Source organism: Strigops habroptila, chromosome 15, assembly GCF_004027225.2.
Source record: "Strigops habroptila isolate Jane chromosome 15, bStrHab1.2.pri, whole genome shotgun sequence".
Classification (NCBI taxonomy): Eukaryota; Metazoa; Chordata; class Aves; order Psittaciformes; family Psittacidae; genus Strigops; species Strigops habroptila.
In genome coordinates this window covers 647155-672687 of record NC_044291.2, presented here as the reverse complement: position 1 = coordinate 672687, position 25533 = coordinate 647155, and the positions used below count along the sequence as shown (strand labels likewise).

General features: G+C 57.3%; 1 protein-coding gene across 1 annotated transcript in view; it reads right to left on the bottom strand.

Annotated features, from left to right (window-relative positions):
- The window catches only part of RXRA (retinoid X receptor alpha), a 93784-nt gene that overhangs the window by 20868 nt on the left and 47383 nt on the right, over positions 1–25533 (bottom strand). Inside the window, exons 2-4 of the mRNA XM_030507202.1 lie at positions 12679–12944; positions 8378–8528; positions 7196–7375 (exon numbers count right to left, since the gene is read on the bottom strand). Coding sequence (XP_030363062.1) covers positions 7196–7375; positions 8378–8528; positions 12679–12944 — 597 coding nt within the window. The remainder of the gene's footprint in view (positions 1–7195; positions 7376–8377; positions 8529–12678; positions 12945–25533) is intronic.

Here is a 25533-nt window from a genome sequence, read left to right as displayed (position 1 = left end):
ATACATTGTCTGTATATTATACAAGGTGCTTCTCCCTCCTGTCTCACACGGATCCCTCGCAGGGTTAGCAAGGACAGGACACAGCGTGGCAGTGCAGGGAGCGGGTTCTGCTGCCAGCTCCCATCTCTTGCTCCTCATCCACATCCCGCTGGGACTGAGCCCTTCTGCTTGGCTGGGTGGGCAAGGAGACATCCAGCTTCTGCTCAAGAGGAGCTCAGGAAGAGGATTAACTGCAGAGTGCCTGTGATAACAAGGCACTTGACAGCGTGACCTACAAGGACCTTTCCAAACCTCATCTGGCTCTCCTGCTCTCACTGCAGTAGGATGGTGACAACGGGGTAAAGGGCTGGAGAACACATCCCCAGTGCCACACAACAGGAGGGAGGGGCTAGCAAGAGCCCTGCAAGGCCAGTGTGACCCTCCTGTCTCCCATCACACTCAAGTACTGCCTCAGCAGATGGGTCCGTATGGACAAACTACGGGGCTTGTCTGGGCTGGATGCAGGAAGCCATGGAGAGGAGCCCATGTCCTTGTCCTCCCACCTCACCGCTCAGGCTGCAGGAGTTAGGTGAGATTCACTCTTAGGACGATGCTGTTCCAAGGTTTTTCTGGTCATGAGAGTGGCACAGCATTGGATCAACACTGTGGATCTATTCACCTTCAGTGCAGGAGGTGAGCCAGACCTATTGCTTGCTGCAACCCAAAAACACTCTGCTGAGAGGCAAAGCCATCCTAGGCTGTTGGTACCCCATCCCCACACCGTGCCTTCAGGGATGAGCTTCCCCATGCTCTCCTGTGCTCATGGCTGTGCCAATGCTTTTAATTTTGTTCAAGGAGGCTCGTGTGGTTGCGAGGGTTTCTAGTCTGATTTTCTTAACGCAAGGGAAGCATTTAGACCTTGCAACCCACTTGAGGAGAAAAAAAGCTGTTGTAGTCCAAGAGCTGCGCGCGGCAGCCCCACCTCCTCCAGCTATGCCTCAGCCGAGCCAAGGACAGAAGCCTGTTTTCCATGGCACCTGATGAAGAGTGTTATTCTGCTTGATTTGGCCTGTACTTGCCTCAGGCTGGTTGCTGTCATTTTTCATCTCGAGCTTCTCCAGCCCATCTGCACTTCCCCAGGCCACGGCACAGCAAGAGACGAAGCCCCATGTGTCAAGACCACTTCTCTCTTTAAGAACCAAATCATCTTGTCCCATGGATTGCAGATGAGCCCCAGCTGCCCAGGTCCAAGGGCTGATATGCAAACATGCCAGACCCATCCTCTGCCAGCGCGCGCATCAACACTGGACTCCTTGCCTTTGCTCTTGGTGCAGCATCTGCTGGCTAAACAAGCTGACCAAACCAAGCAGTGCCGGTGGTGCAGCTGGGTGACGAATGTTCCAACTGCTGGAGAAGAATAAGCTGCTCCTGAGGCTCTGGACAGGGCTTGGAGATGCTGAGAAACCACCACAGCATCCCCAACTCCAGCCACTTCATCACAAGCCCCATGCTGAACATTGTCCCTGCGCTGCGAGCCCCCAGAATCCCAGTCCTACAGCAAAAGTTCTTTCCTTCCTAAGCCTGGGCTCCTGCAGGGAAAGCCGATTCTGTGACCTGCAGAGTAATCAGGTGTTAAAAGGAGAACCCTGTCAAGTGCTCACTCTGTTTTTAACGCCTGGTCACAGATGCCACGCGAGTGCTGGCAGCGGGTCCCCCACACCCGCCACTGCACAGCCATGCTCAGCACCGGCTTTTGTGCCAGAGGAATGTTAACAAGGGGAGGAAGAGGCCCAAAGGGACAGGATTTTCCACCAAGAGCCCCCGTGGGTAGCACCATCCCAGGCTCATTTGTTTGCTGGGAGAGACATGGAGGCAACGACGGCTCCTAATTATCACTTACTATTAATACAGATATGTGCTTGTTTCTGAGATGAAAATCCGTCCGTCCATCCATCCATCCATCCATCCATCCATCCAGGAACAATAGCGTGATGACTGGCTGGGGTTTGGCTCTTTTCATGGGGAAGGATAATTCACTCCCACCAAAAATGGACTGAATGGGGTTTTCTCTGGGGGACAGACCAGCATCTGGAGCCTCTGGGCACGGGGAGCCCAGCACCGACACCCAGCCTGGTCCTTGGGGATGAACAGAAGATGCACTTTTTTGCCTTGGCTCTCCCATTCTTCTTAGCACACTCTGATCCCCTCCCGCCTTCATCCCTTTTGCTCCTTGCCTTTCCCCAGCAGATGCAGAATCCCCAAAGCAAACAGCAATGATGATGCTTTCCACGCTCCAACATGCCCCCACATCACTGGGGCTCATCACCCTCCTCCTGGAGAACCCAGAGGCTCTGGCGGCATCCAAGCCTCAAAACTGTTCAGTCTTCTCTGAGCCTGCAGGCGGGTGCTGGCTGGAGGGGTTTGGGGATTTCTGTTTCACTACTGGGGGATTTATTCAGCTCTGCTGCCTTTTATGAAGCTGCATCTTTGCTGGGCATCACCAGCATCTTGAAGTGCTTACGCCCGAGGTACCTGTTCATGTCGAAAATGCCACCCTGCTAAGGAAACCAATCCAGTGTTTCCTCTGCTCTGATTTCACTGTGCCTCCTTTTGTTTTTCAGAGATGCAGCTTTCTGCTACTACAAACAACCTCAAAAGCTGAGAGACAAGAAATAAATGGTGCTTTCTCCAACATTTTTCAATTAAATGCTGCAATTTTTTTTAAGATAGGCAAAACAATGCAACTTCAGAGTGTTCAAAAGTGGATCGAAACCTTTGCATGCAGCGAGTTCACATGGGGAACAGCTCTGGAAAACAGCAGCAGAACTCACGCGCTCACTTCACTCTCCAAGCCAGACCCTGTGAAGCTGAAGCAAACAGCAGCATTGCTAAAACAACAAGAGAAAACCACAAACCAAGCCCTTCCCTCAACCTAACAGTATCCTCAAAAACAAAGAACAAGCCCAGCATCGTTTAACCAGCTGGTTTAAAGACAGCGCTTTAAAAGGATATAAGAAACAAGCTCATTAAGCTGAAAGACATTTTCCATTCCAAAATTATTACTAAAAATAACTGTGCTCCTGACCTCTGCCACTTCACCAGGGTACAGCCACTTGCCTGCTTTTACATTCAGTCGGACAGAGGGTTGGAAACCTGAATTCCTGCCCTTTCTCCCCAGACTCTTCTCCTGTTGGTCCCCAGAGATGCTGTGGGAGCTGGAATGGCTCCAGCGCCGGGGGGGCAGTGGATGCCCGGCCAGGGCAGGGGATCAGGAGCAGCTCAGTGGCTGCTGTGTTGGTGCAGGAGCTGAGCTCAAGTCACTCCGGGTTAAACCAGGGGGAACCTTCAGTCCCTCTGGACTTGGTGATGTATCTGAGCTGCGGTCTAGAGTCACTCCCTGTGACGCTGCAAGTTAAACCCCCTCCAGGTTAAATCCCTCAGCTTGACGAGAGGGGGGAAACCAACCCAACAAACACAGGGGAAGAGGAAGAATTACCCCAGGCTGTGAAGTTTAATGAGGTCTTGAGAGATCAGGCAACTGGACAGAAGATGGCCTGGATCCTCAGAGCACGACTCTGGATCATGTCACAGCAGCTGATGGAGATAAGCTGCAGCCGCGCTGTACCCAGGACACCATTACAGTATCTGTGCCTGGATTTAGGAGTGATCCTGGGGTCAGTTACGCAGCCCGAGCCGCAGCACTGGGGCAGGACAGCCTGGTCTGCAGATGGGCTCCGAGCTTCCCGGCGGAGCTGCAGCAACATCCATTTCACCCAGCCAGCACCTAACGCCGCCGTCAGCGCTCCGCAGCGCGCTGGGGCTGAGCTGCAGCTCGGCAAGCGGCCGCCCTGTTACAACCTGGGCAGCCCAGCAGGTCCCATGGACACAGCGTGTCCGGTGCGAGGAGCCGCTCACGTCCGGAGGCAGCGCTGGGGCAGGGAGAGGCGGGAGACGGAGCGGGGCCGGTTCCCAACTCCGCTCCCTGCAAGCGGTCCAAGGGCAGCCGGCAGGAGCATGGGAAAGGCTCCTCGCTGGTATTTCCTGCTCGCAGCGCGATCCCGATCCCGATCCCGCGGCGCTGCCAGCAGCGGTGGGGCCGGGACCTCGTCACACGACACAGCGACATGCTGCAGCGCGAGCCCGTGGGGTGAGGAGCCTCCGGTGACCCCCTTCACCCCTGAAGTAACCCCAGCTAATGGCACTGCATGCAAGTGCCTTCATCCCCAGCCCCTCAGTGTTCACTCCCACCTCTTCACAAGACCTCTGCCTCCCTAACTCAAAGGCAGATTCCACATTTTCCCTTCAAATTACAAGGCTGCTGATACACAGACACCTTAGAGCCCAATGAGGAACAGATCAAGCAGACAGAGTTATGCTTCTGGATGCAAACAGCCACCCCCACAATAATAATCCCTGCCTTAGTCAAGATCCCTGATGGTAATCTTAATTTTGTTGCCTATCCGGTATTTAGTGGGAGACAGAGAACAAAACCCAAAGCCTCACGCAGCTGGCAGTAATTCATAGGGGAAAATGTTCCCAGTTGCTTATTTATTATAGCTGCAAATCCTCAGAGTCCAGGAGGCTCATTCACCATGAACGCAGCGTCAGGATCTATCTTAGATGTTCTGAATGGGGAGCAGCAAGAAGTGATGCACGCACCAGAAGGAACCTTCTGCTCCTGCAGGCTTTCACCCCCTCAAGCTGAGCCTTGCAGCCCTGAAGCAATCCCCCATCCATCCTTCCTCCATTTAAATCAACCTCTTAGCTATGCAAGCAGCCCTTTCCTTTCACCCCTCTGGCACAGGTTTTGGGCACAAATGTGGTCCTCACCCCTCATATTCCCAGCATCACTCTGCAGGTCTGCTCACCACCACACAGGGTGCCCTTAGCGGCTATTCTCTCACCAGAGCTATAGTCCTTAGTTTAGATGGTTTTACTGTACTTCCATGACACAAAAATATCTTTGGGCTACAAGAGAGATACTTCCCCAGCGGGAATCTGCTCTGCTTTTCTGTAGCTGTAAATTAGACCTCCAGAGAAAGATAATTTTTGGGGAAATGAGGCCTATTATCCTGGTCTTGTTACTTAAAAGATGCAACAAGTTTACACTAGAGGATAAGCAGCCAGCTATGTTGTGAGTATTTAGGCAAAAGGAATTAGCAATATAGGATTTAGCCCAAAACTGCTCAAACTGAGGTGATGGGGAGGCAGCGGGACTGATGAAAGGACAAGGACAAGGCTCCTGCCTGGCAAAGCGGATGGGCAGCAGCAGTGAGCTGGGATGGATGCAATGGGAAGGAGATCTTGGTTTTGGCAAATCAGGTGGATATCACATATAAAACTCCAGAGCTGCCCAAAACCAAAGCTCAGCAAGATCCAACTTCTCACTGTCAGGTCTAGGATAACACTGGGACATGTCCAAACCTGCCATGAGACACTGAATTCTTAAGTTTATAACAAGAGGTTTATGTGGGGACTGGGAGAGTCATTCCAGCTTTCCCTACGTGGGGATCATACCCCAAACATCTGCTGACTGCCAATGCCCTGGCTTCCTGTCCTGCTCCGGGCTGTCCCCAGCAGTGCCGGTGTCAGACCAGCCAGCGCTGCCCCAGTTCGGAGGATCCCATCTGTCACACTTCTGAGTAATTGCCTGATGGTTATGAATTCATTTGGTATTCATTGTGATAACGTTAATCAAGATGAATTAATCAACTCCTCACACTGTACGCGCTCCCTGGGGAATTCCACCACCATGGAGGAATTAATTAATGGACCTGTAACGTTAGTGGTGCTGCCCATGCAATCACCGCCAGCGGAAGGCATGAAGCAGGAACCCCATCACCCAACGTCAGTGCAGGCTGCAGAGTTAAAGCGTTCCTGCTGGTGTACCCTTCTCACTGCTGCGGAGTTCCCTTCCCTGTGGATGCTGGCTGAGGTATTCTAGGGATCTGAAAGGAAAGGGGGTCTCCAGCTGCCAGCGCAAGGCTCTGAAGGCAATGCCAGGGCAATGGGATGCTCCACAATGATCCACTCTCCAAATCACAGGAGACTTCTTGGCTTCTTTTTAGCCACCAGAGTCTCCTGTGGCTGGAGATCAGCCTTTCCTCCTCCTAATGCTCATCTCCCATGGGATCCAGTGCACTCCACGCTCTGCCCATCTGCAGAGCAGCAGCAATGCCAGCTCCTGCACATGGAGCACTGTCCCTGCACTGCCCCACTCATCTTCAGAGGCATTTCCTGAATGTCTCAATCTCTCCAGCTCAGACTGGACGTCTGGAGCTCCAAGAAGCTCCACTCCCGAGCACTGAAGGGTTAAGCTCTGCAGGGCCACGGGGGAGCTCTTGGTGCCCCAACTCCATCCCGATGCAATCCCCCCACACCTCTAGCGCAGACGGCTTTGACAGCCGAAGACTCTGCTCCCGGTGGGTCCTTAGGTGACCCCAGCACGGCCGGGGCTGCGCAGCACTCAGCTGCAGCTCCAGCACTGCCCTGGTTAATTAATGCTCCAGACGGGACTAAGTGCTCTTCAAAGAGACCCGGCTGGAGCGATGCTGCAACCGGAGCGACTGGGCGGAGGGACGGGTTTATCGCCAGTCAGGGAGGCAAGTGTGGCTCTGGAGATGTAAGGGGAGAAGGCAGCAGAGAACTGAGCAGCACCACAGGGTCATTCTCACGTCACGTCTGCTAAAAGCCTGTTCTGCCAGCAGTTTAAAACAGATGCAGTCAGCATTTAAAAAGAGCATTTGAAAGAGGCACTGCCAGGGAGCTTGAGATCCTACATTTAAATTCCAGTGAGGGTAGAGAGATCTTTCATGAGACTGAATCTCTTTCTTCTTCCCAATGAGAAAACAACAGCAGCATTGCTGCTGCTGGGAATGGGGCTGAGGAGGAGCAGACAGCGCTCGGTGCGGGTGCCCAAGCAGCGGACCCTGAGGAGGAGGATGGTAATTCACAGTGGTTAGCAACCCGTGAGTTAAACCTGGTCTTTATCTCACCAGTGTCCAACTGGGGACCATCCTGGGGCTCGGTGCTGGTTTGGAGCCCAGAAGAGACCCCGGCTGTGGCGCAAAGACAAAATACAAACCCCAGCACAAGCAGTCCTCAGCACAGCTCACACCAGCTCTGGCGCACGTGGTGCTGCCAACAGGAGCGCCCTAGCGAAGGAAAGGTACCCGCAGCACCCCTGGGTGCCCGGGCCAGGCTCTCTCTGCCTTACCTTCTCGCTTCATGCCCATGGCAAGACACTTCTGGTAGCGGCAGTACTGGCAGCGGTTGCGCTGGCGCTTGTCGATCAGGCAGTCCTTGTTGTCGCGGCACGTGTAGGTCAGGTCCTTCCGCACCGTGCGCTTGAAGAAGCCTTTGCAGCCCTCACAGCTGTAAACCCCGTAATGCTTTCCTATGGGGGAGACTCGGGTTAGGGGGGCTCAAGACACAAGAGGAAAGTTTTTCACCATGAGAACAACCAGCCACTGGAATAATCTCCAGAGGGAAGTGGTGGATTCCACTTCTAAGATTTGGCTGGACAAGGTGCTGGGACATCTAGCCTAGGTGATGCTTTGCCTAGAAAGGTTGGACCGGACGACCCTTGAGGTCCCTTCCAACATGGTATTCTATGATTCTGTGGCTCAGTGAGTGTCCCTCCTTTGCTCTCCCTGGCCACAAAGACTATCAGCTCTTCCCAGGGCCTCTCCCAGCCATGTCTGGGGGAAGCAGAGGTTTCTCGGAGCTCTGAGTTAAAGAGCAGTGGCTTCACCTTGACTTCCATAAACCAGGATGCCCTCCATGGGCTACAACCTGCCTTACACCCAGGGAAAGCCCTCGCCATTTCTTAGCCACACATCAGAGGTGAGCATAGAGTGAAACTGCGGGGATCCCCTCGCACCCCCTGTGACCCACAGGGACTCCCCATGCCAGACACACACCCCAGCCTGCTCTGCACCACACGCACCTCCTCTTCCAGCCCCGGAGCCCGACAGGGGCAGGAGGTGTCCCTGAGGACCTCACAAACAAGGCAACCAGAGCACTTCTGGAGCAGAAAGCTTTTGAAACAGCATGAGAATAAAGGGAACTAGCACATCTTTATCTCCGCAGAGGGGAGACACTCCATGTGAAGCACATCTTTTTATCTGGTGCTATGTGACAGTACCACTGCGGATCAAAGGATGGGTACAGAGAGGGACGCTCACTAATGCCTTGTCTTCAGACAAGGGCTGTGCTGCTCGGGGCTGAGGACGTAACGCTCCTAAGCAGAGACCTCCTGGGGTCTCCTGGCCCCTATGGGGACACAGGCAGCTCCTCTCCCGATGGGCTGTGTGCAGGGAGCTGTGCAAGCCCTCGCCATGCTCCCCAGGGCACCCGCACACCACTGTGACCCCCCCGGGGCAGGCACCGGCCTCACCTGAAGATCTGTCCCCGCAGATGGCACATATGTGCTTGGTGAAGGAGGCCATCGTTCCTGAGGGATGTGCTGGCACTTTGAGGACTCCGTTGAGCCCCAGGGGGGGCTTAATGTCTTCTGTGCTGCTGACGGAGTTCATGGGCGAGTTGAGCTGTCAAGGCAGAATCACAGTGCTCAGTGGGGAGCTGGGGAACACGAACGTGGGGCTGAGCAGCCCCACAGCAGGACTGGCTGCGCACTCACACGTGGGGCAGGGGACAAGCTTCCAGTGGGGACAAGATGATTTGCGGTGATGGTTTGTGGGAGAGCTGCTGGCTGGGAGCAAGCACTCACACGGATGATGAAGGCCAGGACATGCACACTTTAGCTCTGCGATTTATAGATATCCTTTTAGCATTATCCCTCCAAAGGAAACCTTCACAGCAAATAAATAGATCCCAGATGCAACGGGGCCTGGTTTTCCAGAGCTGGCTTGGGTGGGACGCTCCTCTGCAACCTCCAGCCTTGCAGCAGCCTCTCCACACACCTCTCCTTCCCTCCCCAGTGAGCTCAGTACCCAACACTCAGTGAAGAAAGCAGAGAACTGGGTGGAAGCTGCTGCTGGTATGGCCCCGCGGTGCTGGGACTGAGCGGCGGATGCCTGCGCTGATCCCCACATTGCCCTGTGCAGTTTTCACCCCTCTCCATGTACCAAGAGAAACTGAGATGTGGGAACAAGCTCACAGGGACAGCGGTCCGGGAGGAGCAGGGCTCCATCAGCTCTGGATGCAGCAGAGCAGGGACACTGCAGCTGCCCACCCGGGCACACAGCCTCCGTCCCTGCCAGCTTCTAAATCCAGGTTGGATACGCAGGATTTGTGCTTCGGTTTGTTGTGCTTCTCCACCCTCACAGACACACTCAGCAATTGCACTTGTCACACATTAATGCAGGGGAATCCCAGGGCTCGTGATCCGTCAATTAGAGCCGCGCAGCCGCTCCTCTGGCTGTGAAGGCTCCGGGCTGGTGGGGAGGGTTTAGCAGGCAGATGACTAATAACCACGGAACAGAGCAAGGAAAACCCACCCCGGAGAAATGTGATGGATCTGCCTCCCCCTCCCGCCCTGCCCGTGCCAGGAGAGGAACCAAAGGCAGCGGGACCCGGTGCCCCCAAGGATAAACTCCCGTGATTTAGCTGCTGCTCAGTTACCCTGTGATAGACCAGACAGAGCAGGGATGAGTGGGCCCCAGGCAGGAGCATCTCTCGCTGGGGTCTGTGGGTCCCCAGGCACGGAGCCTCTCTCTGTGCCACCCTGCGAGCTGCCGGCTCTGCCGTGGCACATCGCTCCAGCTCCAGGAATTCCTCCCAGAGGAAGGAGCCACTTCCCAGTTGTAGCTGGTGGCTCCAGCTCGTGCCGTGCTGCATCACTGGCTGCTGCCCCACGGAGCGAGGGCAGAGGCTGCCTGAAATTCTCCACTATGAGGGTGCTGAGGCGCTGGCACAGGGTGCCCAGAGAAGCTGTGGCTGCCCCATCCCTGGCAGTGTTCAAGGCCAGGTTGGACACAGGGGCTTGGAGCAACCTGCTCTAGTGGAAGGTGTCCCTGCCCTTGGCAGGGGTTGGAGCTGGATGAGCTTTAAGGTCCCTTCAACACAAACCAGCCTATGACCCTATGACTCTATGCTGATGATAAGCCTTTCCCCACCACAGCACCCCCTGAGAGCACCTGGGGGGGGACAATGGGCAGACCCACGATGGGGCAAGCGCTGCGCCTGCCCCAGCACCACCCCATGGCGGGGGGTCCCCCCACCCTCCTCAGCCCAACACACCAGCAGGACGCCCGGTCGGAGCTGAGTCAGCCCCAGGCTGTGCTGGGGGAAGTCACGGGTTCCTCTGGCTGCGCCGGCCGGGGCACCACGTGCCGCGGGGTTCCCGCAGCGCCCGGCGCCTGCCCTGAGCTCCCCCAGGGCCTCCGTGGCGCAGCACTTCTGCTCCGGGGAGGACAACCCGGCTCGGAGCGGAACCATCGCTCCGCTTCCAGCGGCGCTGGGGCTCCTCGGCTCCTCTCCCTTCCCTGTTCACTTCACTGCACCACAGACTGAGTCCTGTCCCTTCTGGCAAGCAGAGCTTTATTCCTCCTCCTATCCAACCCCCCCACACCCGTTCTCCGGTACCCCCGGGCACCCTCACAAAGAGCACTGAGCAAAGGCAGACAGTGGCTCTGGAAAAGCCTAATCCCATGTCTGATCTCCTCCCGCTCGCCCGACCTGCTGCCAGCGATGCCTGGGGCGGCTGTGAACGCGTGGGAAGGCCCTCCCTCCCAGCTCCTGCTGAAAATCATGAATTTTCCCTGTTTTCCCAGAATTTTTAGGTAAAAGGGTTTAAAAATGTGTTAAATCCCAGTAAGCTGCTGGGTGCAGCCTCATGGTGCGGTGAGACCTTGTTCATCACTGCAAACGGCCCCTGCTTTCACCAGCTCCTGCCCCACACACCTTATCCCAGCTTCCCTGCATGCCAGAATCCCACGGCAGGACCCCGGCCTCACGCCCTGATTTTGGGGCTGTGTTTGGAAACCTGGGCAGTTGCACAGTGTGCAGTGGGAGGGCGCCGGGAGTGCTTTGAGCATCCTCCAGCCCTGGCCCCCAGGGCTGCTGGCTCCTCACCCCGCTGGACCACACGGGACAGGGATAACACCCGGCATTCCACACTCCTGTCCGCACCAGTGCTGCAGGAGCTGGGGTGGGGGGGACCCACCTGTGGGACCCTCGCACGCCCCGTGCCCTTCTGCTCTGCTGGCTCTCCAGAGGCGACGAGGCATGGCCTGATGGCAAGTGGCATCTGCCATCTGATTCAAAGCACCTTCCATCAGTGCCATCCCCGCTCGGCCACGGGGGCTGCTTGCCTCATTACCCCGGTGCAGCGGGGGGGGGCTGCGCTCCCCCCTAAGCATCAGCCCTGCTGCCTGCCCGCACCATCCTCCTCCTCCCGCACTGCTCCACGGGCGCAGGTAGGCGCCTCTGCCCGCTGCAGGGATGGGACAGGGACCTAATGCGCCCAGACAGGGAACAGATGGCCGGAGCCATTAGGCTGAAGACCTCCTCGCTGTCACCTCCAGGAAAACCACTTAAGACAAGCCCTGAACGAAGGCTCCTGCCCGGCGCCGACGGAGCCGCCGCGGTGCCAGCTCACACCCAGCATCACGCTCTCAATTCCCCTTTCTGCCCCTTTTCAGCCCTGCCTGTTCAGTTCCCCCGGCTCGCCGCTCCCTGCAGCCATTACAACTGATGCAGGGGGTGCATCACCCCTTCCCCATTTCCTCCCCAGCTTATGGCTCATCCCCGTGTTGCTTCACATCCCCCTTCCCACTCCTTCCCCACCGTTTTGGTGCTCTCGCTGCTAATTTTGCTCCGGCCGCCCGTTCCCAGGCGCTGTTTCAGTTCCCCTTCCCCTGGCCACGGGAGGCAGGCAGCACATCCACCCCATGCACCTCCTGCCTTGGGAGCAGGACCAGCCGGACCAGCCACAATGGGCTGCGGGTCCACACACATCTACAGGGCTGACAGGCTGGATCCTGCATGGGAGAAGCCCATTGAGAGGCAAATCAAGCTGCCGTCTCTCTGGCCGGCACAGGGATGCTGGTCCCAGGGTGCCCGGGGATGGGACTCGGCACAGCCCTGCCCATCCTGGCAGAGAGACCCGTTACCTCTGGGAATGAACCCAATAGTTAAAAATAAAGGTGCCGGCAGGTGCCTGACGGGGCCGGGAATGACTAACCCGCATCCAGGGGCAGGTGGAGGCCAATTCCTTAATCTGCCCTTTCAGTGAACACCACCGCGCCAGCAGCCGGCAGCAGGTGGCAGGGGCCAGCCCCAGCCTGCTATTTTAAACAGCGCTTATCGCTCCGTGCTTGGAGGGGTTTTACCTCATCCCCAGCCAGTGAACACCAGCCCCTGCCCCGCGAGAACACCTCGGTGGGCACCATAGGGACCAAGGGTTCCCAAGGGAGGGACGGGGCAGTGAGGGGCACTGGGGTGGCTCCAGCTCCATCCAGAGCTTCAGGGTTCCCGGGGACAGTCCCTGCTCCCCTGTCACCCCCAGCCTGGGGACAAACAGGGCAGGACTGGAGGGTACAAGCAATGAAAGGTGATGGGTGGACACACACCAGCTGTGCTGGTCCCTTGTAGCCCACCCAGGCCACTGCAGCCTCCTGCGAGCCGGGGCTTGCAGCAGGGAGAGCAGAGCCAGTCCTGGATCAGGAACCCCATGGAGGTGGCTCTTCCCCAGCTAAACAGGCAGCAGCAACGTCCCCACCACTGTCCCCTTACCTGTGGGCTGCTGGTGCCGAATCCCAGGCTGGGTGTGGAGGGGACGGACATCGAGTGCGGGCCCATGGGGGAGCTGATGACGGAGAACGGAGGTCCCATGCCATTGATGGGCGAGCTCAGGGTGCTGATGGGCGAGTGGAGCTGGCCCGGGGAGCCCAGCGAGGAACCGATGCCCGGCCCGATGGACGGGTGCAGGGATGGGGTGGCCATGGGCCCCCGGCTTGTGGGAGAGTTCAGGGACGAGGAATTGACTTGGTTGGAGAAATCTATAAGAGAGTAAAGAGAGAAATGGGATTGAGTCTCCCATCCAGGACAGGACAGTCTCCCATCTGATGCATCGCTGCAGCAAGCCCTGAGCAGAGCCCCCTGCTCCCTGCCCTGCCATGGGGCTGTTCTAAACCTGCCCTCAAAATTCCCAATGCACCCTCCATCCTTCACAACCACCTTCTGCTGGAGGACCCTCACAGGCATTAGGACAGGCACTGAGGGCATTTCCACCTTGAGACCCAGCCATCACTGCCCTGCTCCATCCCGCTCATCACCCGCGGTGCTCTGGGTTTAAACCCTGCCACAAGGCAGCATCGCTGCTGCGCCTGGTGCCGGGGATCAACCCACCACCGATGCTCTCCATGCTGCAGGATAACTCGGATCTATCCCAGCAGCACGGAGGGGCTGCACACCTGGCAGCACCCGCACGCTGCGGTGGTGGGGGGGGGTGGTTTGTCAGTGACAGCGTGTTTGTGCACCCGGGGCAGGAGCGTGCGGGGGGAATCCTGCGTGTGCTGCACGGAGCTTCACTGCAGGCAGCAGCGCGGGGCTGCGCCTGCCCCTGCGGCCCCGTGTCCCGGGGGAGCAGGAGGAGGAGGGCGGGAAGGGGGGGTTAAAAATAGACTCCCGTTCTCCCGAGAGGAGACATGGAGCCATTCCTGGCACATTTCCTCCTCATCCTGTCACGCTGCTTGCAAAACAATCTGCAGCGAGGAAGGGGCTGGCTGGAAGCGGAGCTGCCGGAAGGCGCCGGGGGCCCCGAGGCATCACCCCGCTCACCCTGACACCTCCGGGACCCCCCCGGCCCACACCAGCAAACGGGGGCCCAGGGAGCGGGAGGCACCGGCACGGCTGCTTGCCCAGGGGCTGCTCATGGGGGTCCGGGAGCCACTGCTTTTGGCTGCAGGCCCCAAAGTTCACTCAGCTCTGGGAAGTTGTATCTTCAGTCACCTGCACCTCTATCCCCAGGATTTTGGAGCAATTAGCTCCAAATTACCAAGCCCAGATCTTCCCTGGAGATCACCGATCCCAGTGGGAAACCCCAACATGAGAAAGCAAAGGTCCAGCATGGCAGTGATGCTCATCTCCAAAGCCATGGAGCCAGCATCCCACCGCTGCACCCAGCATCCCACCGCTGCATCCAGCATCCCACCGCTGCATCCAGCATCCCACCGCTGCATCCAGCATCACACCGCTGCACCCAGCATCCCACCGCTGCACCCAGCATCACACCGCTGCACCCAGCATCCCGCCGCTGCACCCAGCATCACACCACTGCATCCAGCATCCCACCGCTGCACCCAGCATCACACCACTGCATCCAGCATCGCAATGAGCCAGCACCACAGTCCCTGGCACGTGTCTCCGTGGCAGAGGTGAACATCCCCATCCCTGGGGACTGGCCTCGCCTCAGCTCCCACAGGATGTTGATATAAAACAACCGCCGGCCACCACGTCACCCGTGGCTGAGTGACGTGCAGCAGCACAGCAGCAACCAGGGACATTCCTCGAGGCTTCAGGCTCTGCTCCGGGGGTTTAGCACAGCGGGACCGGGCTTCCCAGCCCTCTGCTTCGGGTGTCTTTCAATGGCCAGGATGGGTGCTGCGACATGCTCCAGCAGCTGGGATGTGGGCTGTGGGAATGGGGTCCCTGCCAGCCCTTCTCTGAAGGACCTCCAGAAACTCCCGCTAGCCAAGGGGATGGATGGATGGATGGACACCTTCCAAGGATGCGCTGGGTCCCGTGGCCAAGGGAAACAGGCACTTGACCTGCCGGCAAAGGGAAGGCAGCAAAGCACAGTCCTTCCTTTAAAAGAATCTGAATAAGGCAGGAGAGGTCACAGGCAGGTTACTGGCGACCAGCCCATGCCTACTCAAGCACATCAGAAAGCAAAGCACGTGCAGGGCCGGTACCTCTCCTGAAATACCCATCCATGGGTATCAAAATACCCATCTCCTGGGTAGCAAAACACCCATCCCCTGGGTACGAAAATACCCATCTCCTGGGTACCAAAACACCCATCCTTTGGGTACCAAAATAGCCATCCCCTGGGTACTGAAACATCCACCCCTGGGTACTGAAACACCCATCCCTTGGGACCGCAGGCGCTCCCGGTCCCAGGCACCCCGCGCCTCCCCTCACCCATCCTGTTCACGCTTCCCACAGACACGATCCCGGCACCCAGCGAGGAACTGGGTGTGTGGTAGGGCTGGTCTGGAGAAAATAGCTCAGGCAGCAACAACAGCCAGGGAAGGAGGTGAGCGGAGCGCTAACCCTGCGCTGCACAGGCCCGCCGGGGAGAAGCGTGTGCAGGCACGGACACATCTGGGTGTGTTCTCACCCCAGTCCTTGGCCAACTGCTCTGAAACCTGAACCAGACCTGAACTCCTTCAGAGCACCGTGACGCAAAGCCCAGTTCAAAGCAACCCCTTGGACACCGGGATGTTTGCACTCCTCATCCAAATGCTTCCTCCTCCGCAGCCCAAACCCTGCTGTGCGAGCAGCAGCAATGGGAAACGTTCTCCTCCAACTCACTGGCAAATAGGGAAAAAGGTTTGGGTTTTTTCCTTGGGAAAATCAAGAGTCCACCTGAGGTAACTCAGCACAGACGCTGCCAGACCCTGGGATGCTCCAGTGGGAAGATGTGTTCAGGGAACATAATGACTTGAGGTGGAGAGATGGGGATGGGAGCTGGACTAAAGTCATAGAATCATAGAATGGTTTGGAAAAGACCTTAAAGCTCATCCAGTTCCAAACCCCCGCCACAGGCAGGGACACCTTCCACTAGAGCAGGTTGCTCCAAGCCCCTGTGTCCAACCTGGCCAACCAAGTCCTCACTCCTCACTCATCACAAGCATCCTCGAGGACCTTGAATGCTAAAGGAGTGCTAGAAAAGGATGAATTACAAAAGGAAAGAATCCTCAATTGAGGAAATATCCCCATAGAAACAAATCACCCCCAAACTGACAGAAACCTCTCGGACTGCAGCAGATGGGAGGTGTTTTCCCGAGCATGTTTTCAGCTCAAGCAGTGTGAGACTGTTCATTTTCCCTGCGCTGTGTTGCCATGTCGGGGGGGTTGTGACTATCTCCTGACCAAAATAAACCCTGCGCCTGTTTCTAAAAACAAAACCCTTCTCCAAGCGTTTCCCCTCGTGTCACACCCATAAATTGCAGCTATTTTCTCTGTGTCCTTTGTTTAAACACAACGACCTCTATATATCTTGTGCGATGCCCCACGGCAGTTGGGCGATGGCAACGAGAGCTCCTCAGCAGCTCAGGAACTCGCAATGAAGCTCTTTTTCCTCCTCTGAACTACGAAGCCGCAAGCCACGGAATTTGGGTGGGGATTTTTCCCAAAGAATATGACATTTTGGGCTGGGCCTCGTGATCCATGTGCAGCGATGGAGCGTGTTCCGCAGCAGAGAACCCACCTCAGCCAAACCCACCGCACAGAGACCGGAGCCACCGGGTTTGGATCTGGCCTCAAGATCAGGAGCCTGGCTCTGTTTTTCTGGCACAGTGCTCACCGCTGCCCTTCCCCTTAGCAGATCCCTGTCTTCACAAGATCCCATTTGGATCCATTGATCCAGTGGGGAAACTGAGGTACGGAGGGAGCAATGTCCTGACAATGCAGCAGCCCCACGAGCAGACACAGAGCAAGCAGGGCTCAGGCTTGTGTGACCTTCACCAAGGTCATGCAGGAAATTGGAGCCAAAGCTGGGAATAGATCCCAGCTATTGCAAGACCCAGGCAGCATCTCAACTGTTGGATCAACCTTACTCGTATTTTCCCCCTCTCCTGTCCCCTCACAGACTGCGTTCTCATGCTATTATTAATTCTCAGTAAAGGAAGAAAATATCTTCATAAAACTTTTGTCCCCATCCTCATCCGGCTGCCACTCAGCCAGTGCAGACAAGCACCAAATGTCTCTGGGCAGCTCCACTGCTGTTTTCCATCCCCTTGGCATTCCTGGGGCAGAAACCTCCAGTTCAGACCAGCAAACCCATGTCCGGATCACAGAATCACAGGATGGGACCTTAAAGCCCATCCAGCCTTAGCTGATATGGCAGCATCACCAAGGGCTGTGATTTTAACATTTCTAGACCACACAATGTCCCGGGGCAGAAACAATCACAACAGCTCAGAGGTGCTTTTTTTTCCCAGGATAGCTCATTTGTACCAGAATAAACCGTACCAGCATAAGCTTTCCCCGGTATAATCTTCATTTACACATAAGAGGCTTTGTCGGTAAAGCTCCAGTGACCTAGCTCTGCTGGAAAACCTTTCCTCACAGAGCCAGGAGATTGCTGGGCAGCTTCTGGGAGAGGGGAAGTCAAACAAAACACATCTCACGGCACATGCAGACTGCTGGAGCCGCGCTCCTCTGCAGGCGAGGAGGGTCACAGGCTCAGACACAAGCCCACAGCCCATCCGAGTGGAACCAGAGGAGCTGCAGGGACCCCGTGGCTCCAGGGACCCCATGGCCGCAGGGACCCCATGGCTGCAGGGCACGCAGGGGCCGACACCAGCCGGGCTTTGGAAAGCTGCCCACTCACCCCCTGTTTCCGCTTCCCCCCCCCCCAGCACCTCTTCCTCCCTAATCAGAAAGCAGATCAATTCTGCGTATTAAACAGCAGGAAATGCTAAATTTGGGTGGCCGCTCCCTTCCTTCAGCAGCCTCGTGCTCGGGCTGTGCAGTGCTGCGGGGCTGGAACCGGGACCAGCAGCTGAGATCAGGCTTTTGGCAATGTCCTACTCCTCCTCCTCCGCCGCCGAGTGTTACTATGGTGCTGACCAGGTTCAAAACTGACACTCAAATGCACGGGAATCCGTATGGACACGCTGCACGCTGAGAGCTGAGGGCACTGAGAGCACTGAGCTGCTCCATCGGTGCCTCTGCGGGTGCTGTGTCCCTGAACAAACCTGGCAGCCAAAACCACCATCCATTTGCTCCCATTCCTCGAAAGTGGTGCAGAAATCTCCTTGTGTGCGTCTGTTCAAGGATCCTGATGAGATGGAGGATTCCTCCCCTCCTCTCGCTGTCCCCATGCAGGCAGCACAGGAAACCCAGGCACGGGTGGTCAACAGAACCCACCTATGAAGCGGGATGCTGAGAGCCATGGGCAGGCACCAGACCTGGGCAGGACACGAGGGTTTGCCAGTGGGTTTCATGTGAAAATTGCCATGGTAATACAGTGACCACAAGAGGTCAGGTCCTCACTTTTGTCCCCGATCAAAACCTAAGAGAACACAGAGTATGTTTACAGAGGATGGATTTAAATAGCCCCTGGCCTACAATCTTGAGTAAGTTTGCTCTCAATTTACACCAGCACAGCTCAGAACTGAAGCAAAGATGGAGCAAGAACTGCCTCTGCCCCTGCCAATGCTGGCTGCCACCGTGGACCTGACAGTGCCCAACACAGGCAACCTTAGGGAGACAACCCGCTGATTTTACCCCAGAAATCACCCAAGAAACAACATTGCCCTGCGCCTCCAGCACATTAAACTGCACTTACAGCACTCTGCCCACCAAGGAAAGGCAACTGATCCCCTTAAGCCACCTGGCTCCAGGTGTACAGCATCACTGGGAATGGGCACGCCAAGATGCCATAGAAGATGTCAGAAGATACAGCTCTACGTTATCCATCCATATATCCCTCTGAGCATTGCTGCCACAGCTATAGGCAAGAGGGTGCAGCAGCACTGGACCACCAAGCGTGTTGGTCTTGAGTAGCCGCGATTTCACCCACAAGTAACTTGATTTGTGTTTCTTTTTACATCTCTGGACCCAATACAAAGACAAACCTGAGAACGCCCCTCTCAGGCCCTTGAGGTCCGCGCAGGGGACACCCACAGCAATGTGCCTTTTGCAGGCACTTAGAAACCACCAAGTACAGCTTCTCCCCAGGAGCCTGCTCTGAGGTCTGGGGGGGTTCCTCGCTGTGCTCAGCACGTTCCCCGAGCAGTGCCGGCGGCACCGCAGTGCTCCAGCCCCTCGCCGATGGTGGGAACTGGGGTTTGGCGGCTCCAGGCGCCGCGAGTTCCTCCTCCCCGTGGGTTTCACTCTGACCAAGCCAAAACCTCAAAGCCACTCAGCTCCTCGCCCCAGCTCCCCCCCAGCGGAATCCTTGGCATGGCTGTCCCAAACCCAGCGAGGGGCACAGCACATCCTGGGGCCTCCAGACTGGGGTCCTGGTCCAGGGGCTTCCTTCCCCCAGCCCGAGTGCCCACCGCCACCGCTCAGGGACACCTCAGCTCTCATCCAGAGGATGAAGAGGATGAAGAATCACAGAATGGTTTGGGTTGGAAGGGACCTTAAAGACGATTTAGTTTCAAACCCCTGTCGTGGGCAGGGACACCTTTCTTTAGGTGTAGCCCCTTTAGGCACTGGAGCTGCTCTAAGGTCTCCCCTCAAGGAGCCTTCTCTTCTCCAGGCTGCCCCAGCCCAGCTCTCTCAGCCTGGCTCCAGAGCAGAGCTGCTCCAGCCCTCGCAGCATCATGTTGGCACAAGCATCTCACCACCAGGCTATGGGGACTCTCCAAAGCGGAACCCACCCCAAACCTCGCAGCGGATCCTGGGTGCCCAGAGGTCTGGTGACCCCCACCAAGCTAGCATGGATGGGGGAGCAGCCCCACTGTGGACACATGGGTGCAGGAGGGGCACAGACCCCACTTTGGAGCATGCCCAGCTCCAGCACAGGGGCTCGTTTTGTCCTTTTTTGCCTTAAAATCCCCACGCAGCCTGCCAGGAGCCCTGTGCAAGCACAGCTCAGGGCTGGAGCCACGGGCAGAGCCAGAAGCCTGTGGGGACTGTTCCCGTCTCCGAGGGGGAAGGACTCCAAAGAGGAATTTTCCAGAAGCCGCCATGTCACCGGAGGAAACGCTCCCGAACGCCTCTTCCTCCATCCCTGCAGCTTCCTCCCCACACAGACCCACCACCAACCACCTCCCCATCCATGCAGGGTACCCTCACCCAGGTTCCCTTTATGTGCCTCTCCCCAGCAGCCGGGGCAGCCCCGAACGCCCCTGGCAGGAGCCGTGGCGGCGGGTGGAGAAGGGAAAAGCAGGAAGCGTGAGCAAGCGGGAGAGGGTGACATGGAAAGTGTGAGGAGCCCTGGAGAGCGGGGAAAGGCTCGGCTCTGGGCAGCGGAGGGGGAGGGCGCACCCAGGCAAACAAGGATTCTGCTGATAAAGCAAATGTGACTCAATCACACGCTTGTGCAAAGATGTCACAACAGTCCTGAGAAATTACAGGCTCGGATTTCATCCCTCAAGGGCCGGCGCTGTCCCTGCTCTCACAATGTGCTCTGTTCTGCTGTCAGCGGCACAGCCACTGCCCCTAATTTACTGGCTGGGAACCGCGGCAGGAACTGGCAATAATGGGTGCAGTGTGTGCCGGGCTCGGCGCGGCTCCTCTGAGCTCCAGACATTGCAGCCCAGAGTTCCCCGTGCCCCGCCCCCAGCACCCGCTGCCCCCAGCCCAGCCCCAGTATGATCCTGGGGATCACAGAATCCCAGCCTGGTTTGGGTTGAAGGGTCCTCAAAGCTCCTCCAGTTCTGACCCCCTGCCACGGGCAGGGACACCTTCCACTAGAGCAGGTTGCTCCAAGCCCCTGTGTCCAACCTGGCCTTGAACACTGCCAGGGATGGGGCAGCCACAGCTTCTCTGGGCACCCTGTGCCAGCGCCTCAGCACCCTCATTGTAAACAATTCCTTCCTTTTCTCTTACCTACATCTCCCCTCTTTGAGCTTAAAACCATTCCCCCTTGTCCTGTCTCCTTCTTCTGGGGTGTCCCCATGCACCTCCAAAAGGGAGGTTTGGGGGGCCCAGACCTCACTGCCACAGCACAAGGACTAAGCCCCCATCCCTGCCAATGTCCCCTGCCACAAACCTTTCCCAGTCACAACCACGAGCAAACCAGGTCATGCCGAGAGGGAACTTGTACCTCCTGCTGCCAAAGAGCACCAGTGAAGCCAGAACTGCAGCAAAAGATGCCAACACAGGGGAAGACGCTCCCTCTGTTCTGCAAAGGACGCATCCAGGGGCCCCTCCAGCCTTTCCCAAGGGGCATCACCCACATGGGCACACGGTGGTGGTGGCACCCGGGTGCTTCCTGTGTCTGCCCATCCTGGAGCTCTGCTCCGAGCTCCTCACCCCCAGCCAGTGCTGACCTTCCTCACTCCATCGCGCTCCCCGAAAAGAGCTTGCTGGGAGCCCACGCACAGTGGTCCCGCAGGCTGCTGAAGCTCATTATGGCCTTTTAATTACATTCAATTGCAGTTTTATGGGCTTATGGGCAAATGGGAAGTGATCTAATTGCCCTTGAGGGGGTGCTACGCTCTGAGCTATGAACAACCGAGCAGGATCCAGAGAGACACAAGGGAAACCCAAAAGCATCAGGCTCGCCCTAGCAGAAAGAGGAGAAATTTCGTCTCAGGTCAAGGTTCCCGCAGCGATGAGCTGCATTCACGGCACGTGAGTGAACCCGGATCACACACTGCTCCAGCACGCTGGGCTGTGGGACATGGACAGGAGACGGGGCTCAGACCTGGAGCTGAGCAGGTTCCTCTCCTGGGGAAGCTGCCACCAAGCCCTGAATGCTCCTCTCCAAACCAGGGAAAGAAGCAGCCAAAAGAGCACAACGAAGCGGGGCCGAGAGCTCTGGCAAACAGGAGCCCTGAACCAGCGCTGCTGCCCCACGGTGTCGGAGGGGAAGCCCTGGGATGATGAGGTTTTGCTAATTATGGGGATGGACCAGAGGCGCAGGAGTGACAGCTCCTCACACTTCTCAGTTGCTTTTCTGCTCCTGTCTGTGGTCAGTGCTGAGAGGAACCACCAGCCCACATCGCTCTAAAGGGTCGTGTGGCCGGAGGGATGGGCAGGATGGGATGGGGGGTTTATCCCCATTCCCGGAGCAGGGAAGAGGCTTGGGAAAGGCTCCCCCCTGCCCGGGCAGGCTGCACAAAGGCAGGTCTGCCTGTGAGCTGCCTTTGGGTTTAAGTTTCTGGTTTGAGTCCAAAGCTAATGAGGCTGCACCAAGTCCAATCAGATATAGCCTGGGCTAATTGAGCTCGGCACGGATGGGTCAATGTCCAGCAGGTCTCCATGTTCCAGGCATTCTGTCAGCCCGCAGATAACTGCCAGGGCCTGGGAAGGGGAAGGACCCTCACAAAAATGCTCGTTTCATGTCCCGTCAGAGCCTTTCCAGGCTGGAGCTGCTGCAGCCCCAGGTTAACCCCTCAGACACCACCAGCAGCATCCTCACGGCTGAGGAACCCCAATGGGTGAAGATGCCCCGATGGCAACACTGACGCAGGGCTGAAAGTGAGTGAGTGGAGGATGAAACAGGGCGACTGTGTGTGCATCTCTCCCGGTGTCACCCCGAGAACGGGCGCTTGGTGAGCAATGCCACGTGCCATACATCACCAGGGGAGCAGACCACACCAAACCACACAGCAAATCCCCGGCCACACGGGTGCCAAAAACCACAGGGCAGCCAAGCACTGGGCTCGGGAGAGCAGTGAGGAAGACACAGCAAACACCAGGGTGAGAAAGGAGGTGGACGGGAGCTCTTCATTCCCATGAGCAGGTTGGAGCTGTGGAGAAGCCCTGCACAGCCCCACGGCCCGTTGAACCCAGCAGATGAGGTTGAGCCCCAGGCCACACATTTCCTCCCAGCTGTTGAGCATCCACCAAGTATCCGCTGTCCCTTCCCAGAAGAGACAAGTGACTGCACCCGAGGGCAAAGAGCTGGGCAGAGGAGAGGGGAGGAGGAGAAGGACTTCAAGGAAGGCTCCACCGAGCCCTTCCTCGGGCAGTTATCAGCCCCACGGCAGGGCTCTGCCAGCTCCCGGCATCTACAGCAGATTACAGCAGGAAAATGGCAACATCCAGCTTCCAAAACTTGCGTTTTTCCCTCCAGCCCTGCCTTTGGTTTCAGCATCATCCACCTGGGCAGGAAGATGGCAGCCTTGATCCCTGCGGCAGCAGCGGGAACACCGGGAACACCGAGAGCAATCCCCCTCCGCCCCCAGCCGCTGGGAAAGGCTGCTCCTGCTCAGCTGACAAATAGATGAGGCGTTTCATTAATAAACCTCAGCTTCTCCCAACGCTCTGATTACGATCTCTCTGTTTGGATCCCTGCTCATATTACACGTTCGTCTCAATTATATATTCCCTTCTCTTTAAATCCCCACTTATCTCCTTTACCACGTAAATCACAGAGCAGCTCTGGGGTTTTTTCTTTCCCTGCCTGACTTCCCTGCTCCAGCAGCACTTAGAAAATAAACAGCAATTTAAACTGCCAGGACATGCTCCGAGCTCACCTCCTGGCAAACCAGCCGGGGGGCTGACACCGGTCCCGCTGAGCACCCTCCAGCGCTCGCCTCCAGCCCCAATGGGTTTGCACAACAGCTCTTGCTCAGCCTGGGCCAGATCCTTACTGGGCTCCCCTGGGACATCCCCCCAAGGCCCCCGCTCCAGCCCGAGCCCAGCATCACTGTGCTGGGTTGCGAAACACGGCCGGAGCGGCAGCGCCCTCCCCATCACCCCGTGTTCCTGCATGGAACCCAGCGTCTAGTGGGGAAGGCTTCAGTAATCTGTAACTGTTGTGCTGTGCACAGCTCCCTCCCCTCCTGGTGCCAGCAGCGCTGGGCAGAAGTTGCAGCGCTGGATTCCCTCCTGTTCCACCACTGCTTGCGAGAGCAAGAGCGAGGAAGAGGAGCTCGATGGTGTGATGGGACTGGGGTGGTGGCCCTGGGTGAGCCCAGCAGGGCGAAGCTCAGCAGAGGTATCACTGCACAGAGAGCAGGAGCTGCCACCAGGCACCCGCTCTGCGCCCAAGGCACCCTGCGGGAAATAACATCACCAGGAGCACCTTGGTCCTGTTAGTACAGGGACCGGGGGCAGCAGAGGAGGAGCCCACATGGAGAGTGTCACACCAGTGAGGGCTTCGTGCTGCGGAGAGCTTTGTGCTATGGAAAACTTCACACAACATGATATGGAGGGCTCCACACAAGGGAAAGCTTGGCACCACAGAGAGCTTGGAACCACAGAGAGGCTGGCACCATGGAGAGCTTGGCACCATGGAGTGTGCCACACCATGGAGAGTGCTGCAGGAGCCCCTCGCACCCAGGGACCAGCAGCCACAGCCCTGACCCCCCATTCCCACCCCTGGCCACTGGCTGTGCCTTTAAGAGGCGCGGAGGGAGCGCGATGGCCGAAGGAGCACGGATTCGGCCCGTCACATGCTCCGCAGCTGCAGCCTGGCAGTGATTTATTCGCTCTCAAGTTCATCAGAGGGAAAAGCCCTTTCCAGGCACAGCGGATCCCCCTTCCCCTCCTCTCCTCCTCACCAGCAAGAGCCGCCCGCGCCCCGAGCCTGGCCAAAACTGCGCGGCCCCATCCATCACGCGGTGTCACCCCCTGCCCTCGCACCCAGCCCAGGCACTCCCCTTCTCTCCTGAGCAAAAGAAAACTTCCTCTGGCTCCCTCGGCTCCGCGACCCACCGACGAGAAAGCCATTCATTAACATGGGGCAGCGCTGCGCCGGCTCCTCGGACCCCCTGCATCCCGCAGCCCTGCAGCCAAAGTAAACGGCGGGCAGCAGTGGCTGTCCCCCCCGCCGCCCCCCTCACGCTGTCCTCTGGGAGGTTCAAAAGTTCAACATTTTCACATTTCCCCAACGTTACTTCAGGAAATTGCCGGAGAAAGGGAAACCGGCGCTGCCGAAAGCACCGTCCGCCTGTGGATGTCACACCCCACCTCAGCCGGAGGCAGGACCGTGGTTCGGAACAAGCCCCATCCCCACCCTGTGTCCTACCTGGTTTTGGCTTAGGAGCTTTCTTGCACACCGCTGCGTTATTCCTAAAGCAAGGGCAAGAGCAAGGCCCGGCCTCACCCCTGCTCCAGTGGTGGCAAACACTGGGAGATGCTGCCACAAGGACCATGTGCTCAGAGCAGCAGCACTCACCGAATCAGAGTGGCTGGTTTGGTGATGATGCTGCCAAGCGGGTTCAAAGCATCACCCAGAGCATCCCCAGGTGCCAGGCATGCCAGGCTGGCAACCATGCCTGGGTTCCAAGTCCTGGGTTCCCAAGGAATTACAGCCTGATGGGTGCAGGGCTCCCTGCAAACGCTCTGACGTGCTTTGGGGCTCCTTTCTTCCTCTCAAAAGCTTTCCAATTTCGACTTTGCACAAGCCTCAAAAGTTGCTCAAAAGCAACAGAGTCGCACCTGGGTTTTCATCAAAACCAGGTTCAACAACAGCCTTTGCTGCCGGTTCATGGGAAAGGCTCGTGAAAGGACTGAAACTCTTGGCAAACCTGAATTTGGGGTTATAATGAAATGTGAAACTCGACTGCTTTCATGTGGTTTGGGGTTTTTGTTGCAAAACATTCGGTGCAGCAGCTTTGGGCGAGAGCACAACAACCAGGTACACGGTGGCGTGTCCGTAGAGCGAGGAATTCACCCGCAGCGCTCGGCTGGCAAATGATTAACTCTTACTTGAAGCCATGTCATTGGTGTGGGGCTGGATCCATGCCATTGCCTGCTCAGGGACATGGGGCAGAGCTCTCAGCCCTAGCA